This window comes from Rousettus aegyptiacus, unplaced genomic scaffold (genome assembly GCF_014176215.1).
Source record: "Rousettus aegyptiacus isolate mRouAeg1 unplaced genomic scaffold, mRouAeg1.p scaffold_m13_p_1, whole genome shotgun sequence".
Taxonomy (NCBI): Eukaryota; Metazoa; Chordata; class Mammalia; order Chiroptera; family Pteropodidae; genus Rousettus; species Rousettus aegyptiacus.
In genome coordinates, this window is record NW_023416284.1 from 20,678,935 (window position 1) to 20,700,734 (window position 21,800).

Genomic DNA, 21,800 nt, shown 5'->3' on the forward strand with positions numbered 1-21,800 from the left:
CAATATAAAGGGAATTTGGGGGCTGAGCCCCAAGTCAACACAGTAATGTAGATCTGACTATTCAGAGACTGGTTATTTGGGGTCACTGCATTAAGATACACATATGTTCTATTTTCCTCCAAGGAAGCCGCTAGGCAGAGATTCTATGCCATTTCTGCTGGTCCTGTGCTCTCAATCAAAGCCTCTGGTCCGGTTCTCAACTCCGTATCAAATCTAATCCTCAGCCAACCATAGATTCCTTCCCTCCATCCCTCCGTGGACAGCCTTCCCTAAGTTCTTCTCTATGACCCCCACTAGCCTTCCTCTGAAAGAGCTAACGGCGTGCCCCAAAAAGTGTGATGAGGTGTCTGCACAGAACCACACAATGGGCCTCCTCTTCCCCGCCTCACACAGCACCCTTCACGAGCTGCCCCTCAGGAGCTGTTTTAGTGGTGCGAGGCTTCACCGCTTCACTTCTGTAACTCCCTCCCCACCCTCCCCTTCTCAGGGCCATTCTCTACCACTGCCAACTGCCCAATGAGCTGAGGATGTCGGAACTTCCTAAAAAAGAAAAAAAAAAGGAAGAAAAAGCCATTTCTTTATTGATATTAATAGCCTATTAATATTAAGTATAACAGTGTGTGTCTGTCTGTTAACATACTTTAAAAATGATTTCAGTGAATTTATTAATTTTTGCACAAAACTTTATACGAAGACACTCTTATTTCACGTTAAAGATCCAAAATCCCACCATGGAACAGACACTCAGTGTCTAATTATGTAGCATAGAGAAATCAAAATAAACTCATTTTAGCAAAGGTTTATAACTAGTTTATTTTCTTACTAGTAGCCCTAATGCTCAATAAACTAGAATAAATTTTTTGATCAAAAAGAGTTGACTATGACACATGCCTACAGTACTCAGATCTCCATAGTTCAACTATAATCAACTTCAGAACTGAGCAAGAGTCATCCAAGAGATGTGATTGATGCGATATTTTTTAAAAAATGTGACAATCACACCAGCAAGTTAGAAAAATTCCCTTAAAAGTGTTTATAGTCATTTATAAAAAAGTCATTTCTAAAACAGCTTTGGCTTTTCTATAAAGATGGAAAGTTTCCCACCTTTTGGAATTAATCTTTCTAAATTGTAAAGATGTTTTGGAACTGGAAAAAAAAATCTTTTCTTAAAATCCACAAATAACTAGGAGAACTGAGTTAATTACATAATCAATTAAGTTTCTCTGCCCTTAAATTTTAAATATTTAAGTCTACACTGACATAATTACATTTTCTGCTTTAAAAATATTTTAAAAATTCAAAGAAACAAGTATAATTTTATTTAAAATGAGGAGTAAATATAAAAATTCAAAGTTTACTATGTAAATTAAAATTTTATTTTTAGATAATGGCTACTTCCTTTTAAATAAAGCCTCGTAAAATATTCTCTGATTACTCAAATGGAGTAGATTATAGAATCAAGATCATAAAGTCTTGTTCAACCTCTTACTAATGCTTGAACCTGCTCAGTAATACCCTCAACTCAATGGTCTTCTGGCATGTGTTTAAATACCTCTAGTGATAAAGGAACTCACTACCCTTGAAGTAGTTTGTTCCCACCTTGGGCAGTTCAATTAAAAAATTCTTCCTTAAAATAAGCCAAAATCTATCTTCTGTTCATTTCTGCTCTTATCCTGGCTCTGTTCCTTATGACCACACAGAACAAGGCTAATCGTATCTGTATCATGGGCAAAAACATGAGCTTACACCTGGCTTAGAGACTGGCCTCTATCACTTAAGTGGATTAAGGGCAATCCCTCATCTCTCTCTGAGTCTCAGTTTCGCGGGCTGTAAAATAAGGACTATAGTAATACCAACCTTCTAGTGTCACTGTGAAGACTAAATGAGATAATGAATAGCAGTGCAGTGACAGTACAGTAGGAAATGCTCAAGAAATGCTCTTGGTGTCATGAAGAATGCCACTCATAACCTCGGAATATCTTCTCTCCTCCAGGCCAAACTCCCTCTGCTCTTTCTTATATAAAAAAGGTTTCAAGTTCATCATCAACAATCTTCTTTGTTGGCATTTTTTAAAGTCTACCCAGTCAATGCTAACATAATAACAAGTATATCGATTTAAGAGATCAGGTAGGTATGATTTTTGTTTTTTCTTTTAAACAGTCACATTCCTGACTGAGAGCACAGGTAGAGGGAAATGAGTGACTGCCTTGCTTTAGATTATAATTCCTTTTTGGAATTAATCCATTCTCCCCTGAATTCTGGGATCACTCTCACCTCCTGCTTTTTTTTTTTTTACTGACATTCATCACCAAACAGCCTCTGATCCCTTCTTGTCTCCTTTTATGGGAACTCTTTATCCTTGCTCAACTCCTCACCTTCCCTCTCCATCCCTTCCCTCCTGTCTCTCAGATCTGTGCCTATTAGTGTACACTGTAAGGCAGGGTAACTCTTAAGGTCAGATTCTTTCCTCATGCCAAATACAGTGAACAAAACACATTCACTAGCTCAGAGGCTAGAGGGCTAACAAGCAGATAAACCCTTTCACCATACCATTACAAACTATCACCCCCATAACTTGGGCAGGTTGCAGGAGAGACAGAATTCAGGGGAAAGAAGGGAGAGTGTTTTATGAACACACAAGTTTGCAACTACTGTGCTTTGCATTCATCTTGTAGGCAAATACCTCATCGCCTGCTTTAGTAACAAAGGAGTTTGGGCTATTTCTGGAATGACCAAACACAATCTCACCCCCTGCCAGGCTCAGCACTCTGCGATTAATTTAATCTGTTTCTCCACTCTCCCAGACTGCTTTGCGGCCTGCTTGTGGGGAAAGCAGCTTAATAGGGAAACTTGCAGAAACCTGCCCTGCTGGCCTTTAGGCAGATAAAAGACAGACAAAGCAATACCCTATCTTGGGAATTCTTCCTTGCTTAATTCTCTTGAATAGGCTGTAAGGGATGCCAGGGACTTCCAGGGGTCTCAAATGCCTTTATACAGAGTTAGGCACCTGAAATCTGAAAGGCCAAGACACCAGGAGTTCAAGAGGCTGTAGAAGGGCAGTAAAACCATGCTTCAGTGGTGGTAGTGCTGGGGGCAAGGTAGAATCTAACCTTTAATTGAAACTGACCACAAAGGGCCAAGTATTCATATCAGAAGGAACAGAACAGTATGTTCTGGGGGAGTTGTTACATAATATATGTCTCAACCTCTAGCTTCTCAATTCTGGTCTCATTCATAGGCTATGGCAAAAACAGCCCTTACAGGGAAAGGATAAAATAGGAAGGACCAGCCAGTGGCCCTGTTTATGAAAGGATTTGCTTTGGGGCTGGTCTCCTTTGCTAGGCAGAGCAGGTTTCTTTAGGCAAGGGGCTATGTCTCAGTCACTTCCATATCCTCAGGGACTAACCCAACGTCCAATCTATGACAGATACTTAATGTCTATTAAAGCAGGAATGTATGGTACACGTGATCTCAGTCTTCACTGTGGATAAAAGAGGAGAGGTCTCCCTAGCCTCAAAAGGAACAACCTGCCATCAGCTGAGATTTGTAAATTACTTTCTGAGGCTCTAATGATTTGAGAGCAGCTAGGCTGGTGCCTGTCTCTAAGAGGGGCATTTCTGGATACCTGGCCATAAGAAGCATTAAGAGCTCTTCCTTCGTACATTTCTTACTGTTTCAGCAAATAAACATTGATGCCAGCTCCAGGCACTTGGAAAGGCATGATGACCTCTAGGAGCAGAGGCTGGGAGGCGCCTATAAAAATGGCCCAGCCCTCAGGACCCACAGGTGCATGTTCAGAGAAGCTCAGCTCTCCCACTCCCTGGAGACAGAGGTCAGGAGGGACCCAGCTATGCAAAATCTGGGCAACTTCAGAACTGGTTCTGATGTTCTTTACATGTACAGATAAGACAAAAATCATCAGTTATTCTAGAATATGGTTTCGTACTAACATTTATTGTTGCTATTTCAGATGTCCTGGATGTTCATTCTATTTGCCCCTAATATAAGTAGCCTTAAAGAACTGACTTCACAGGAAGGGGGGCGGCAAGCAGAACTTCTCTTCCCACTCCCTCAGTTTGGCCAAGGGCTTATTCCCACTTTCTCTAGACATGAGGAGAGGGAGTATTTTAGTCTGTCTGTAAGACTTCTAAATACCCTTGCAGGAGTAAGCCAGAGCTAATGAAGTTAAAGAAGTTAAGGAAGCAGAGTAGGTGATAACATGGATCTGCTTATAGCTACTTTTGCTCTATGAATGGTAAAACACACTGCCTGTACCACACACAGCATTCTCTCCAGACCTCTCCCTGGCTCTGAAGTCCTGCTCACTGTGTCTCAGCTTAGCAGGCCAGTCTTGGTGTCAGCAGGATTTCTTAAGAACTGTTTGCTCTAGGGTGAGCCTGAGCAGAACACCTGCAAAGTGACCCCAGGGAAACCATATTCAGGAGGTGGGAGAGCAGCTGATGCAGACTGTACCTGGTCTGAGCAGCAAGCAGAACCACAGTGTGGGAAGCACAGGGTAGAACACAGTCCTTGTGGAAAGGTCTGCAGGCCACCCTTTAAAATCTCTTTAATTATATCTTGGCCCCTAAGGAAATTGGTGCCACTCTGAAAGTGAGGGTGGCAAGATACTTCATAAGCACCAATTTGTTGGCATTCCTCCTCTGTCTCCCAGGGAAAGGGCAGAAAAATGAAGTAGGGAGCATAGCACAAGGTGGGGAGCAGGAGGAGATGCAAAGGAGGGGTGGGGGAAGGGCGGGAAGAAAGAATGGAGGTTCTATTCTGGGATCCTGACAGAGTCCATCAATTAAAGAGATTGATTTGGTTAACAACCTTCTTTAAAATGCAAATATACACCTGCAGTCATTCACACCTTACCAAGAATCACTTAGATGAGCAGATAGCTTTCTTCCCAATTTAGGGACAGAAGGTTCAGTAGGAGGGATGGGGGTGAAGTGTGATCATTTTGGATCATGGGCGTTACATCACAGATGATTAGAGTTAGACGGGCCCTGAATATAACATTTTAATTTTCCAGATGAGGAAACGGGTGCGTAATTAACTGTGCATTTCTGAATCAAGGCGTGAGTGGATGCCATTTATTTGGAAGACAGTATCTAAAACACACAAAAGGTGCTCTTGGTGAGAAATCTGTAGGTCCCTTCCCACCTTGGGGTCCCCTGAGTACCAGAAGGCAGAAAGAACCAATGCCAAATGTTTGTGACTTTTCAATCCTGCTAATAAGAACTGAGCTGTCAGACACACAAGACATCCTTCCCTCGAGGACACAAAGCAGGCTGTGGCTCTCTCACACAGATGCCATCCTTCTCCTGAAAGCATCCTCCTTGGCTCTGCAAACAAGAGCAGCCAGCTTTGAAGTGCTTCTCTGGAGAGGGGAAGTATCGGCTGTGATAGGACCCCTTTGGAGAACTTTGCTGAGCAAAGAGGTGAGCTTTACAGTCATAGGGAGGGAGAGGCCCTGGGTCCACACTGGGGTCCCTGCAGGGGAGCTGGCCAACAGCATGAAAGGGAGGCTGATCCAGGTGGCCCCAGACCTGACCTCAGTGTCAATGCAAAAAGACCCTGTTGAGTCTGGGTTAAGAGGATTGGAGAGCAGACATGCTTCTCAGATCTTAAGCATCTGGGCTGAGCAACTCTGGTTAAGGCATCTGTTAGTGAGGGCTCCTCCTCCTTGCTGGCAGCCATTACCATACAGCTGACTTTCATGCTGTTTCTTAGGACACCGGCAAAGAGCAGCCCTTCTGACTCACCCACAATCTCCAGCTAAAATGTACATAAGCTGAATTGTAAACAGCTGAATGTTTTCCAAGCTGCCACCCCCAGCTATGAAGGAAGGAATCAATGGAGCGAACAGCCACCTCCCCCATGCAGTTCAGGACAACGGGAGCAAGGAGGGCGCTTTCCAAACAGCTGCAGGACCTGCTCCTCAGCCCACAGGCGGAGTACTGCAACAGGGGCCCACAATCAGCTCAAACACGGCAGCAGCCACCTGCAGGGCTGCAGAGTAAAGTCCAACAGGACAGGTCAACGCCCCAGGGAATGACAGCTAACTCTGGCTGCAGGGAGTCAGGGAGAGTTTTCAAAGAGTTCTACTAAAATGAGACGATCCTATGGAATCCCATGCAGAGGTGGGGGAGGGGGCCCTCACATGTTGTCGCATCCGAGTGCTCTGGCACACGCTATGATTTCAAAGGAAAATGTCTGGAACCAAGGGGAGAGGCTCTACACTAGGACATCACCATCGCAGGAGCTGAAAGGAAGCGTGGCAGGACGGAAAGAGCACTGGCTCGGGGTCTGACCTGGGTTCATATTCTGGTTCTATCTTGGATAACCTGTGTAGCTTCAAGTACTTGGTACCTGCTGAGCCTTGGTTTCTCCAGCTAGAAAAATGAGGCTCATACTGCCTATCTTAAGGTTACAGTGAATATTAGGGTTTTTATATATAAAATGCCTGACACTGATTACATTCAGAAGCTGTGCCTCACAGCAGTTAAGACTTTGGGATCAAAAAGAATCCAGGCTTAAAACCTAGTTTGTAATCCTGGGAAAATTACTCTAGGCCTCAGTTTCCTTACCTATAAAATGGGGTTCTTCTATCTGTCTCACATGGCTTTGATAAGGATTAACTAAGACAATGCAGGTACAATGCAATGGAACTGTCATGGCCACCAGAGGGTTAACATCACTGAGATCAGGGAGAAGATTAACCTCACTCTCTCACTGAGCCTGGCCTCTACTAGCCCCAGAGCAGAGCTATTCTTTCACAGGCTCAAACTCAGGTACCATTCATGTTCCTCAGATGCCTTCCTTGGTCTACTCAGGGTGTCCTGTCCTTGCACCTGAGATCAGGCTTCAGGAAAAAATGTTACCTCCACTTTGACAATGGTGGCAACATAACAGAAACAAACCTGCCCTTCAGGGCAAACCAAAGGTCTTAACTCACCTTCCACACGACAAGACAACCCCGATTCCGTTTCTATACAGTTCTTTAGGGAGAGTCCCAGGCTATCACACAGATAGTGCAGAAGAAACCCAGAAACTTTGGAACAAATAACAGGAAAAAGCACTTGACCTACAGACTAGTAAATGTATAGACCTTGTTATGCCAAGAAAACAAGGCTGAAGATAAAATCATGGAAACTGGATTTATAAAGTTTACAGAAAACTCTAGAAATGTTTAGTAAATTACCTAGTTATTTTTAGGGTGATAACATGGAAAGGCAAGCATGTTGTCAAATATGATGCCCTATTTATTTATTTGGTTGTCAACTGCTGCATCACTAATATTCTTAAATGTGGTAAGGGGAAGGAGGGAGGGAGGGAGGGAGAACACTAAGCCTCAGTAGTCTTGTCTATATAATAAGCTGGATAATACTTATCTTGCAAACCAATCCTCCTGATAATTTCTGCTCTTGGAAAATATTAGTCCCTTCCTTCCTGTAACTATTGTCTAAGCTTACCATCACCCTACTTTGCTACCAATCAACTGAGCAGATTATACTGATTACTGAAGGCCTGGAAACATGAACTTAATTTTTAAAAAGTATTTGAGTCACATTAATTTTGTATTAAAATGACTTGTTTAAAAATGTCCTAATATAGCTGTGTGGACTTAGGCCACATATGAATGGTTTCAAATATGCTAAAGGCATCACTAACCAGAGATAATGATACAGTATTTGAGACATAATAGCCATGTAACCAAAGCTTTAAAAATAACTCACAGCAGTCATGAACTCTCATTTTCTTGCCAACAGTCTCAATATTCAGTATGAGGCCTGGTCCTCCTAAAGTACTGGAGAAGAGCTGGTTATGAGATGGCACCTAATACACATCTTTTCTTAAGAGAAGCTATAACAACTTTCACTGCTAAAAAGAAAATCATTCAAGAAACAGATATTTGCTTTAAAGAAAATCGTAATAGCAAATTGGGACTCTCTTCAACATCTGGATTCATCTTAGAACATGGGCAATCTCTGTTTAATAGCAATTATTTCTTTAGCGGATGTAGAAAGAATGTTTTCTTTTGGACTTATCTAAACTAAAGAGTTTGGAAATTCAAAGAATGAGAAGGTACATCCTTCTTTGCAAACTGTAAGTAATTTGGAAAGGGAAGAAAAAAATATTAAGTTTACTATGTTGGCCTAGATGTTCTTACAATGACTTGCTGAGCAACAATTTATTACTCAAATTAATGGTATGTTTCTCACTATACTTTTAATCTTTAAAAATGAATCATTCTTAATTGTATAACTTGATTCACTATAAAATAGCCCGTTTCTTGACCATGTCAATTACATTCTACTTTTTTTTACTGACAAGGAAAAAGTCCAGAATCTGTAAGATTTCAATCTTGGATTAAAAAGATGGTTATTTTCCTAACAATTCCCAAAATGTCATAAAGTTGAATTAATGCTTTGCCTCTGAGTATTTTTATGTATCAAATCAGTGTTCTAATGTTGCTAGTAATTCAAACTGAAATGTTAACATAAGTCAATGCTTAAAATGAAACTTGCACCTATTTGATCTGTAAATGAGTAAAGTTATCTTAAACAGGCACACTTTTTAATTTTTTAACAGAAAACACCCTCAGTCTTTTTAACTGGTGACTCACAGTATAGTTTAAATCATGCCATAAAAACATTTAAAACATAAACCTACGTATGTTCAGACCCTTAACTTGAGGCACAGTCCAGCTTTGATTTCCATCAAACAAGTTGCTAAATCACTGCGGAGAGTCATTTCTGTTACTGGCACAAAGGACTCATCACAGCTGATTGCATAAGGCAGCCAGTCCCCACCCTGCTTTTCCACGGGGGTGGAAAACACAAAAGCATCTTTCCACAACCACTTTTGTGAGATTCTTCCTGACCACTGAAAATCATCATCCTCGTCTTCCAGTTACAAAATGGCATAAAAGAAATAAAAGAGAAACTATCATTTATGGAGACTTCTTATTCTCATTTCCCTATTCTCATCTCTAGTAGATACATCTTTTCTGAAGAGAATCTTTTTGTGGGAGGGACTGAATTTTCTGAAGATTAAGTGGCATTGAACAGCTGGGAAAACTTTAATGTAAACTCGGACTCAAGAGGAAGGGAAAAAAAAAAATCCTTGGTAAATATCATGCTAACACAAAGCAGTATTACCAGAAATGGAACCACCATCCTATTCCCTAGTTTTTGTAATTTTAACTTTATTTTGGCTTCCTGCTCCATGCTATCTGCTAGTGAAGGATTTTGATAGGAAGTGGGTCAACTTTATTTTTATTTAGCAAATGGTTACTGAAATCCTGGCATGAGGTCTGCAGCCCAAAGAAGGGCAGAGCCTTAGAGGAAGAGTCTAAGACAGTCAAGTCATCCTCTTCATACATTCACAAACATGAACTGACAGGTAGAGGTTCTTGACTCTGAGACAGTAGTCTCTTTTTTTCTGTAAATAAGAAAACTAGGGAGGGGATACGCTGTGTAAGAGCATATCAGATCGGTGGCATGAACAGTTTAATTTTGTAAGATGACCTATCCATTTATTCCTCTTAGTTTATTCTCCCTTCCTCTGAAAAATCAGAACCGAGGGAGACAGGAAATGAGTAAGGCAGGAAAAAGGATGTGGTCTGAAAAAGAGTGGATTCTGGGGCTGTGCCAGAGCAAGTAAGAGGCACAGGGTCATAGATGGGGGAAGGGGTCTTGGTGGCAGGAAGAGAAATCTCAGGGTCAATCGGCTTAGACTAGAAAGGGAGTGACAAGAGGAGGTATGTCTGAAGAAGCATACCACCACCTTCCTAAAAGGTTATCCTCCACTGAAATGTAGAGAAATGATGGCTGAAGAGACATACAGTCAGGAGACTTATAACTGAAACAGAAGGAAGAAGAACTGGAGTCTCCTTTCCTCCCTGCTTTAAGGGAAGTGGAAATAATAATATACTGAGTGTGCTTGACAAAGGTAAATTAAAAATTCAGCCAGGATCTGGAAGAGAAGTGGAAAGGGCTGGGAGGTGAGTACATGATGAAATGACAACATTCACTAAGTATCTATGTGCCACATATCAGCAAAACAACAGCTAAAAAAAGGGTGAGGGGAAGGAAGAAGCAGGTGAGAACAGGAGAGAATGCTCACAAAAATGCAGTGCACAACTGAGAAACCCACTCAAGGACAACAAAAAAGTAGACTAAGAAACTGCCTTTCTCAAGATTAAGGCTGGAGGAAAAAGGGCATCTATTGTTCCCAGTGTGTGGACAAGCCTGGAAACAGATCTTGGGTGGGCTGAGAGGCAGAGCTCACGTGATGAAGAGTGCCTGGAAAAGGGCAGGTGCCAAAAGAGCACCACTACCCATCTGCTGGACTCTCTGTGAAACAAGCCAGCCCTTGTGAATGAGCCAAACCAGAAGCTCTGGTTCCTGCCTTACAGTGACTGGAACTTAGGTACAGAAACAGCGGGAAACAGTTTATCAGCTGATTCAAAAGTGTGGATATTTCCAAATATAGATCCAGATGTAGGAAAATCACTTTTGTAGTCTTTCCCATAGTGCCTAGAACAGTGCTTTATATGAAGCAGAAGCCTAATAAAGATGTGTTAAATTTGAATGAAACCAAAACTACTTAGCTGTGCAGGTATCATAAGAATCAAGACATAATCTCTTGCCCTATAACCAACACGGTAAGTTACTTTCTATTCTAGAGTCAAAATGATATGAAGGCATACATCCCTTGTGACCCAAACCTAAGCCCTAATGAACAGACGTTGCCACAGGTCTGCTGCCCTATGCTGGGATAAAAGATGGGGAGGGCAGGGGGGCAGAAATAAAGAAGGAATTTCCTCGCCTCATAAGCCTGTAATTTTCAGACTCCCCTAGAAATTCTGGCAGTTCCAACATTTGGGCTGACTCAGGAGGGGAAGAAAAATCCCAGGTGAATGATAACTGGATTACTCAGTTATGCCCCAGAGCCAAATGGCTGGAAAAGGCCAGGACAGTGGGGGAGATAGCTAAAGTGACATTATTTTCTAAACCAAAAGTTGAGATGCTTGCGCTGACAATGGGATGAAATATTTCAAATTGGGGCTGTCCTAGAAAAATCGAGGACATATGGTGGATTTAGGTCGGTAGCTTATTTCACAACAAGGGATCCTCTGGGCCCAATATGCTAATAGGAGGGGATTAAAGATCTAGGATGGGAGATATCGAAAGGGAAAGCTGTCACTGATTTGTAAAGCAGGAAAAATAATAAAAGCCTGTGTCTGTAGATGGCATAGGAAGAAGGTAAATATTCTAGATATGGAGTGGAAAGGAAAGTTGATCAGAACTGAAAGTATGTCAGTGAAATCTGTTCAGGCATCAAAGGCGTGGGTGGGGGTGGGATGGAGAGGGTATCACTGGCACAGACTGGTATCCAACAATACAAGACTCGGGAGCTAGTGATGGAGTCGGGGGCTAGGAGTTCATTGTAGCTTCAATAGTTTGCAACTTGACCTTGGGCAAATTATTCCCTCTCTGTGGACTTCAATTTAAATAGAGAATCTCAATATCCCGATTTTAAAGTAAAGAATCAACAATATAGTATACATTCATTTGGCATGGGAAGAAAATGCTCTTCTAAAAATGTAAGAGAGGACAGAACACCTTGTCCCTTTCCATCCAATAAAAACCTCGTGAGACTGAACTAGATTAAAAACAAAACTCTCCAGCGAAGCCGCAGGCCTTCCAAGATAGAAGTGCCCCTTACCACTGGAGCACAGCGGATGCCAGCAGTCTTGCTCCTTAAAAAGGACCGTCTAGCCCTGGTAAATAGCCATCCCGGGAGGGCGGGGGTGGGGGCATGCGGAGACTTGGGGTAGGGTCGGGGACACACGGAAGCGTTTGGCACACCGAGGTTGACACAGCAGGTTCCAGGAGAGTGCGGGTCAGGCAAGGTCCCCGACCAGGGAGGGAGGCGCAGAACACCTCCCGGGCGCCGAGAGGGCGAGAGTCGCGGGCTGGCACGGCCTGGCAGCCAAGTAGGCCCTGGCCGGGAGTGGCACCCGAGGGCGGTGCCCGGTTTCCAGCGCGACCAGCGCGGGCCGCGGACCCCATCCTGGTGAGAACCCCTCCCCCGCCACGGGCACTGACCTGTCCAGGGCCCGGCTGGGCCTGGCCGGGCGGGGCCTACGCAGCCCCTCGGCCGGGCGCCGCCTTGCGCAGGGTCCCGGGCCCGGGCGGGCCTCCTTCTCACCGCCGGGAGCCTCCGAGCCGGGGCCCGGGGCTGCCGCGGCGCATCCGACCGCACCGGCCTGACCGGTGTCAACAAAGGGCGGCGGAGGCGCGAGGCCGGGGCGGAGGAGCGGGCAACGGCCGGATTGCGCGCGCGCGGCGGGCGCTCGAGGGCTGCAGCCGCCGCGGAGACAATGCCGCGCGTCCCGGCAAGGCTCCCGCGGCCGCCTCCGCCGGGGGCGGGGTGAGGCGCGGGGCGGGGACTGGGCCGCGAGGGGCGGGCCCTCCAGGAGGCGGGGCGCCAGCGCGGAAGCCGGGCTGCGCGCTTCCTTTGTGCGGCCGCGCCGGCCCCGCCCCGCGCCCTCCGGCCGGCGCAGCGAGCCCTGTGGCGTGTTAGGGACGTCAGGTTTAGGGTTGGGGCGGCGAGCGCGACGCCACGAAGACGTCTGCCCTTACCCTGTCAAAAGTCTGCAGTGGCTTGGAGGACTGGGACTCTCGCTTCGGCCAATTCGGTGGCAATGATAATAACGACTGCCAGTAATCGAGTTGCTTAACATGTGTCAAGCCGCCCACGCATACGCACTCTCAGTGTTCACAAGAACCCTTCAAGTAGTCATCCTCTCCACTGGGAACTGAGGCTCAGAGAGGTTAAGTAATGACCAAAGTGATTCAGCTACACCTCTATCAACGGGAATAATGCTTACTCGTTAGGCTTACTGCGGGGCAGGGGTGGGGGGTGGTTAGCTGAGGACATTTTTGCCGGCAGTGCCTGGCACACGGTTGGAGCCCAATAGTTGTAGCTCTTCCTAAACCACACTAGTTTAAACTGAATTGTGGCGAAGCACATTCATTCCGTAGATATGCTAGATGTGGGGAATACAAAAGTCCTACGTGACTCAAAAGTCTCACTCTCCCGCTTATGCCAAGTAGACAACGGGAATCTCTCCATGGGTGATTTCTCTGTATTCCCAACATTTTCCTATTTTCTTGCCTTTTTTAGCATTTGGCATCCTCCCCATCCCTGCTTTTTTTCCTTCAGGCCTCCCTCCTCCCTTTTTCTTTGTTTCCACGTTTTACATTTATTGTATAGTCCTTGATTGCTTACTTCGCCCCTTTCTCTTCTCTATTCCTTTTCTTTATCCTCTAATATTTTTCAGATTTTTAAAGTCTTTAATATTCACATTTCCTTCCGCTTTCTGCCTTTGCATTTCTTACACTTACATATTGTTTTATAAACGAAGGAAACATGGGATCAACTGCTCAATTTCTATGCCCACGCTTTCCTGCTTACCTACCTTTACTTCCACTGCCCTCTGTGGAATGCCTTTCCCCCAACTCTGCATGTCTAGGTCCTACTTATCTTTTGGGATCTAGACTCAAGAACAGTGGTTGATGAACTTCTGCAAGGGACTAAATAGTAAATATTTTAGATTTTGCAGGCCATATGGTCTCTGTTGCAACTACTCGGCTCTGCTGGTGTAGTAGGAAAGCAACCACAGACAATACAGACATGAATTAGTGTGCCCGTGTTCCAATGAAAGGTATTTATGGGCACTGACATTTGGACTTCGTATAATTTCAAGTATCACGAAATACTGTGCTTTTGATTCTTAAACATCTTAAAATGTGAAAACCATTAATAACTTGTGGGCTGTATTAAAACAGGTCATGTAATGGATTTGGCCCTTGGGGTATAGTTTGCCAACCGCTGCTCTAGAACAATGCCACTTCCTCTCTGCAATCTATCCTGATAATCTCTACTTGGTAGTAACTATCCATTTCATATCACTTACCTATAATCCTTCTATGGCATTTATCACATTTTAGTTTTTATTGTGCTTTTTCTTTTCTGTGCATTTCTCATCTGTCTCAACAGACCTTAAGGTCCTTGAAGGTAGGGTACAGATCTTATTTCTCTACATATTACCTCCCATCCCACAATGCTTTGCATGGAACAGGCATCTAAGACACCTACAGAATGGATATACTGTTAAATCTTCAGTGGTTGATGACTGTTCCTACTGTGCAAAGCCTAATTCTCTCATGAAATAGTACCTCAGGAGCAGAATGCTTGATATGTGTATATCATCTTGATTAGATTTCAGAAAGAGATTTTTGAGAGCTTTATAGACTAGATGAAGAAAGGTAAGCTAATGTTATTTCATTTAGGGGTTGTTGGATAACAAATATCTGAACAAAGAATCACCAACCTGTAGACAGGGCATGTGTCCTCAGCCGAGTCACATTCAATATTTCTATCAGCAAATTGGTTAAAGACAAAGAAACATGCTATATAATACACAAATGGCAAAGTTAAGCAGAGGAGTTAGTATAATGAGTAACGAAATTCAGATATGAAACATTCCTGCCCCACCACGTAGTCTTTCTGTGCCTCAGTTTTCTTATCTTTAAAATGATTCCTACTTCAGAGGGTTACTGTCAGGATTAAATGAGGAAATACATGTAAAGCCAGCAGAGAGGGCTCAGTAACTGTTAACTATTAACCGTTACCATTTTCTCATTAAGCTGGAACTATGGGCTAAATTCATAAGATGTAGGGCTATGCGTACAATGTCCTGATGAATGAAGGTGAGGGAGTTACACATGAGCCAGAGTCATGGTGCTGCCCTTTCATAGCTGTGTGACCTGGAGGCGCTTCAAGCTTTTTGTTTTCTCTTCTGAATAATGGGGACAATAATAATTTTCTCTCAGGGTTATCATCATGAGTGAGTAACAGAAAACTTAGAACAGTATTTGGCACATAGTAGGTATTCAACAAATTTTTCTTCCTCCTTAACATACCATGCAGACCTTGGAAACAGTCCTACCCCTTGAAGGGCTTATAAAGCTAGCTAGGTCCAGGTGCCCACCGATAGTGAATTGTGGCTTTTTATATTTGGAATTAATGTGCTTAATTTTGCAGATCACACTTTAAGAGAATTAATGAAACAGTGGAATGTGCTTAGATAAGAATGACCAGAATGGTGGAAATGGGAGGTCCTAACACGTGATAGGTAAAAATAAAAAAATCTCATAGATATTTAGCCTGGAAATTCGTGCTCTCTCTCTCTCTGTCTCTCTCTCTGAGGAGAGGAAACAGACATAACTGTCTACAAACACTGTCGGACATGGGCGCTGTTAAAATGCACAAGACAGAATCACAACCAGTGGTAGAAGTTCCAGGAGAGCAGGTTTGGGCTTAATGTGAAGTGTGACTTTCTGATGATTAGAGCAATTTCACAATGGAATGGGCTGCTTTTCAAAATGGCGACCTCCTTATCTTGCATGTGTGCCAAGAGAACTGATTACCTCCTTTCTTTTAATTTTTCTAATGTTCTTTCTCCATATTCTTTTGTTTTCCTTTTCCTTGATCCTGTCTTCCATTCATTATAGGACATTTATAACCTCTTCCACTTCTTTGTCCTAAAGTAATTTCATCTCATTTCTCCTTTAGTTTCCAAACTCTTTTTATCTTGGCTCTCCCCACACCCACCTGAACACACAATGACTGGTACTGCCTCCCCGAGTTGTGTGCGGCCCATGGCTCAGAATGTCACTGAGATCTGGGCCAAGATTGCTGTGCACGTTGGCAGAGAGGGGAAGGAAGGCAAACGGATTGCTGCAAAGGAAGAGTTACTGCTGTGACTCTCCCATCAGGGTCGTGGAAAAGTCTACTTGTCACTGGGCACAGACAGGCGTCGACAGATGGGGATCCCAGAGCTGAGTATTGTTCCTACAACGATGCTTTCCATGAGCAGAACTCATTCTGAATCCCCTTTTAGCTCCCCCTAGGCATTTCCCTTATCTTTGAGCTATGTGGCCACCTTGTCATATTTCCAATTTCAAGAACTCCTTCTCATACCAAACGAAGCAGAGAACTGAGATGACTGGATACCTGCCTGAACTCTCACCTCAGCATACGGGTATGCAGATATGCCTGACAACGATGACATCTAGTCAGGGGTCTTTCTCTACCCTTTTAACCTTATACCAACCTGGGTCTCTTTCCTTTATCCTTGATTCATCTTCTCTCCCCCAACCCCCGTTTCCACCTACCCAGCTTCCTTATTGCCTCTTTGGGCTTTCAGTAGTTTTCCCTCCATTCCTAGATTTCCAAGTGAAATGTGCTAGGGGATGGCAAGGAAGGCCGACTCTCCCCCTCCACCAAGGGCCCCTCTACACTTCATACCGTGAGCTGGGGACTGCTGGATGTTAGGGCTCTTGGGTACAATCAGGCTACCAGGCATGGCAGTGATGATGGCTTGCTGATGTGGTGATGGGCCAGACTGAGTCTCAGGCTCACTCTTCTCCCCAGATACTACTTCCTTCCAGTCATCTGGGGTGCACTGCTGGGGCTGTTAAGGGACAGGACAGAGATGATCCTTTCATGAATTGCCTTTACATTCTGGACATATCCCTTGTTTCCGTGGAGCTTGGGTAGAAGGCAAGGACATTAAGATTCTGCCAGCCCCAAATTAGAGAGGCCATTTTTCTTTCTTGAAATACCCAGAGAGGACTTCACCCCTCGGCCCACCCAGAAACACATCCAAATGGGGGCTATGGGATTGCCTAAGTTGTGTACTCTCCCATTTGTCCTCTAAACCTCGGGATTATCTTACTCACCACTGGTGAAGCAGGCTGTAGTTGTAAGATGACAGCCGAGGTGTGCTGGAACCTGCGTGGGGGGGCGTGGGACAGGCCCTCGGGGTATCCGTTGTGAGGCCCAGCGCTGGGTGTGGGAGGATGACAGTGCTGAGTGCTTCCAGGCTTGTGCAGGTTGGCAGTGGGACATTGGAGAGGCAGTGTGGATGTGACTGGTCCAAGCGGCATGGCATGGGCTTCAGGGCTGGGCTGTAGGGCCAAGCTCGGAGGGACCGAGGTGAGCTGGGGGTGGGACTGGGCCTGGAGTGCAGGCCGTGACTGCTGGGGCTGCTGCTGCTGCGGTGGTTGCTGTGGCTGCTGTTGGATCACAAACTGGGGCTGCAGGTGCTTTGACGATGGCTGTGAGAGCAGCTGCTGTGGCTGTAGCTGAGCATAGGCTGAAGGGAGAAAGACCAGGTTAGGTGGCATGGCTTGACCTCATCTTCTGCTCTGTCTCCCAACTTTGCCCCTTCCCACATCCGTGTTAAGAAGGCTTCCCATGCTCAATGTCTCTGGCTTTCATCTTTCACTTAGAGCCCAGCCTGCTCATTGTCATGGCCCAATTTTTCTCTCCATTTTCTTGCTTTCTTCCTATGCTGAAACACTGGACCCTTGGTTGTGCCTCAAAGCCCAGTGCCAAACTCATCTCTGTGAAGCCTTTTCTGAGGTGTGCCATGTTCCCTCTCTCCTCCATGCCCTTCACTTGCTTTTCTCCATGCCTGCAATACGTGCAGCCTCCCAAAACCCCTCCAAGCTCTTTCTGGCTAGTCCTTATTCCCCCCTGGCCTTGCTCAGGCTGGCCTCCTCCCGGAAGTGCCACTTACTCATTGTGATCCTCAGACTCTGGCAGGAGGCAGGCCAAAGCTGGACTACCAGTTCTTTCTGTTACATACTGTGGGATCTTGGGGCTGTGTGCTTAACTTTTCTTGCCCTCAACTTCCCTGTCTAAAAATTGGAAATAAAAAATGTTTCTGCCCAGAAAGTTGTTGTCAGGATGAAATAAGAAAAAAACTGTGTGAAGAAAATGACATAATCTGCATAAGCACAGTGCCTGACACACAGTCATGTTCAATCATTTCTCATTATGATTAAAATTATTATTTCAGTCCTGGTTTGGGTTCTCAAAGTTTTCTGGGCATACCTTTACCATAATAACGTGTATCATAGTGGGCTATGGTTATTTCCTAGCTATCTTCTTTTCTGGATTGTGAACCCCTTGTGGTCAAAAGCTATCACATGTCTCTTTATCCAGAATCTCTCATCGTGCCTGACATTGGATGGGTGCTAAGTAAGTAAACTTACTGTCCTCGAGTGGAATTTATTTGTTGCTATTTGCTGCTAGCTTCTTCTTCTTCTGTTTTAATCAGACTGACTCTTTGAGGTGAAGATTCTTATACTTTTTTAGTAATCCCTTCAGCTTCTAGCTCATGACTTGTATACAGTAGGGATTCAGGAAATTCAGCTCAGAGATTGATTGTCCTCACATCACTTACTCTGTCTAGTGGCATCCAGGCCTCCTTAGCATGAGGGTGGCTCAGCTAAATTTGTCCTGCCTAAAAATGGCCCTGCACTGATTCCCACAGCTGGAGAGCCAGCAGAGAGAAACAGAGAGGGCCAAGGAAGCTCACAAATGGATTTTTTACAACCAAAGAGGATGAAGGCAAATTCTGGGTCCCGAGCTAACAATTTAAAAAGATCTTGTGACGCCTACAGGTGCAAAGTAAGCAGATTTCACACTGAGTTAGGGGAGGTACCTTCTTTCTTGAATTGTGTCTGTTTACGTGTAAGCTTCCAATGATCTCATTAGAGCCCGACACAGACTTCCAAGCAGAACACCAATAGGAATGGAAAGGACAGGACAGAAACAGGAGGTGTTAAGAAAAACAAAGTGGTCCATGGTGACTGACTGTTGTCAGCAGAGAACAAGGGAATATGGATGTGCCACAGGCTACAGTCTGTATCCCAGTCAATGATGAAAGAGGGAAACTTAAATGGTGATGAGGTTTTGAGAAAATTGTGTTGGGTTCAAGGTGATAGTGGAACTTCCAAACAGAAGTTGCCAGCAGGCGTCTAGTGATTATGAATTGCCCTTAATCCCAACCTAAGCATGGCCTCCTAATTCTATAGTAAATATCTCAAAACTTAATAATCAGGCAAAGATTGTTAATCAGGCAAACTTAACAATCAGGAATTTTTAAGACAACTGTTGATAAGACACCTGCAGATGCCATGCTGTGCCTTGTTAGGTAGGCTCTGGCAGCCAGAAAGATCTACAGGATGACTGGCATCCTTTCTGAAAACCCAAGTGAAACTTTTTCTCCCTTATTACAAAATCATGAATTCCTGGCTTGGGAACAGGGTCGCTCTAGGGACTGCCCACCGGAGGAGAGAGCTGGAGATGGTGCAAGTTAGAGAAGCTAAGAGGTGTGTCCCACTACTCGCTGGCCATGTGGCCTGAGGTAGATCCCTTTCCTTCTTAGGTCTTCAGAGTTTTATCTGTGAAACAAGAGGTTTGGGCTAGGTGATCACACAAGTCCCTCCAGCTTTAAAATTTGATGGGGGTGACTATCATAGGAAAACAGTTTAAAAATCAGGATTTACAAGGTGGAAAAAAGGTTAGAGAGGAAAACGTTCTAGATCTATAGAGCAGAGAGTACAGTTAGGATTGATACACATCTGCTTCCTGAGGTTGGGAGAGGCACGCTGGCCTCTTGGTCCTCTATCCCTGCGCCTCCCCATCTATCCCTCTGTGTGCTGCTCATAGAAAACCGAGGGCAATTGTTTTAGAATAAATAATGCTGGTATATGCCAAGGCTAGAAACAAAGCTAATGAAGGCTTAAATAAGTTCATAGGTCAAAGACCCAAGGTATTTGGGGTGGAGTATACATCTTTCATCTTTTGAGGTTAATAAAAAGCAAATACCATGATTTAACTGCAACGTTATTCTAGGTTGAAGTCCTTTTATTTAAAATATTGCAATAACATTCTAATGAGTCTTTCTGATTCAGCTTCTTCTCTCTACAATCCACCTTATGGATGATTGTAAATTAATCTTCCTAGTGCACAGATCTGATCCCTGATTAAAAGCCATCAGGGGCACTCCTTCGTCTGCGGCTGTCTGAAGCCCCTGGCATTCAAGATCTTTTATAACACAAACTAACCTTTTAATTTTTTATTATTTCTTTGATCCAAGCAATCTTTACTGTTCATTGTCCCCTGTACAAAGTTTATGCCTTGTCTCATACTGTCTAAAATGCCACAAATTAAATCGTCATCCTTTCCCTGACCTTTCTTTGAGCTGCTCAGAGATCTTTATGCTTTGCATAGAGATGCAGCGTTTATAGCAGTGTGGAGTCTGGGGGCAAAATGCTTGCATTTGAATACTAGCTCTGCCACTGACCAGCAGTGGGACACTGGGCAAGTTACTTGACTTCTGTGGACCTCTGTGTCATCATCTTTAAAATGGGGTAATAATGATACTGATCGCAGTCATTTCAGTAAATAGCTTATCTCCTTTAATAGGCATAATCGATGTGATTCGTTTGTTTCCTCCAAACTACCTTGAATTTAGTAGATGCTCAGTCTGTACTGCTGATGAGTGAATGAGTGAATGACAACATGGTGGCGCTCCATTTTGCTTGTCCCACCAAACGTGTTCTCTCCAGAGCTGGAACACGTATGAGATGGGTGTAGCCCCACAGACCATTTTTGTCTTATCAGTATCCTGGTTTACTCAAGACCTTCCTCCTGTCTGACCTCAGCTTACCGCCTTCCTGCACTAACCTTTGGCCCATCCTAATGGCTCTGCTCATTGTCAATGAAACATCGTCACGTCCCCTTATGCCTGTTGGCTTTGATTTCAGGGCTTCCATTTCCTGGAGAGCCCTCCTCCTGCTCCAGCGATCTCAGGCATAAGCCCCTTTGGCCCAGGCTTAGCTCCTATTTTCTCTCTCTTTGCCTTAACTCTGAGTTACGGGTTTTCCCTCAGAATTCCTGAACGCTTATTTTGTTTGATTCATTTGTGATTTACTATGCACCATCTTGTCTGTGTATTTCATTGATTCTTAAACACTGATCCTTGTGCCACCTATTTTAGCATCTTCTGAACTGGGATGCACATACAGTTGATGATGTTGGTTCAATTGGCAATGCTTTTCTTTCTTAGAGTTAAAAAAAATAAAGGTGCATCTCACAATCGGTGGTGTTTTAGATTGAATTAAACACCTTCTTTCTTTTGTGTGTTTATTACCCATATATCTATCCAAGTAGATGGAATGGCTTTTGAGTCAAAGACATGTCTTATGTTTTTTTAGCTTTTAATTAAAATATGTGTTTTAATTTAATGGGAAGGTTTGTACGTTTCTTTCACTTTCTACATTGTCTAACATGATGTTCGACATGTTTGTACATGCTCAGCAAACGTCTGCAGCTGATCATGGTTAAGATCACTGAGTTCTTCTCCCCCTCCTGGCCCTCGCAGTCCTCCCAGCTCAGTTAGGGGTGGTGAAGGAGGGCGGTTCCCATTTCGCCATGATACCAGGGGTGCCCATTCACTCTTCCCTACAGCTGGCATGAGGCATACCAGTTTATACAATACTAATGTGCAGAAATCTCTTTGGATCTTTGGTATTATTTTTTTCCTAAGATCTAATAGCTTCATTTCTCCCCTGTACGCATTTTGGCTCCCTCATGTCCCTGCTGCTGGAAAGTTCATGGCTTCTAAGGAACAAAGGGTTGATTCCATGGGATATTAACCACAGCTTTGGAAGGCCTCATCAGCCTTTTCTGTTATGAAGAGGGGAAGGAGCAGGCCTCCTTCAGGAATTAGGACCCAGCTAAAAGGAGAGACTCCAATGGTCCATGCTCTAAACCTAAACAGCCTCCTTAAAATCAGGCCAGTGTACTGCTCCCCAACCTGCTGGGTGTTGGCGACAAGAAGATTAAGAAAGGAGGGC

The 21,800-nt window shown here is 44.2% G+C and overlaps 1 protein-coding gene across 4 annotated transcripts in view; it reads right to left on the reverse strand.

The window, feature by feature from the left end:
* PHC2 (polyhomeotic homolog 2) overlaps window positions 1-21,800 on the reverse strand; it is a 93,020-nt gene that overhangs the window by 10,581 nt on the left and 60,639 nt on the right. For 3 of the 4 annotated variants that reach the window (XM_016150531.2, XM_036237560.1, XM_036237916.1), the window contains 2 exons: window positions 16,827-17,242; window positions 16,393-16,558 (listed from right to left, as the gene is read on the reverse strand). In XM_016150531.2, coding sequence (XP_016006017.2) covers window positions 16,393-16,558; window positions 16,827-17,242 — 582 coding nt within the window. Of the gene's footprint in view, window positions 1-12,122; window positions 12,410-16,392; window positions 16,559-16,826; window positions 17,243-21,800 lie in introns of those variants that run through there. The other variant, XM_036238063.1, reaches the window with a different exon arrangement.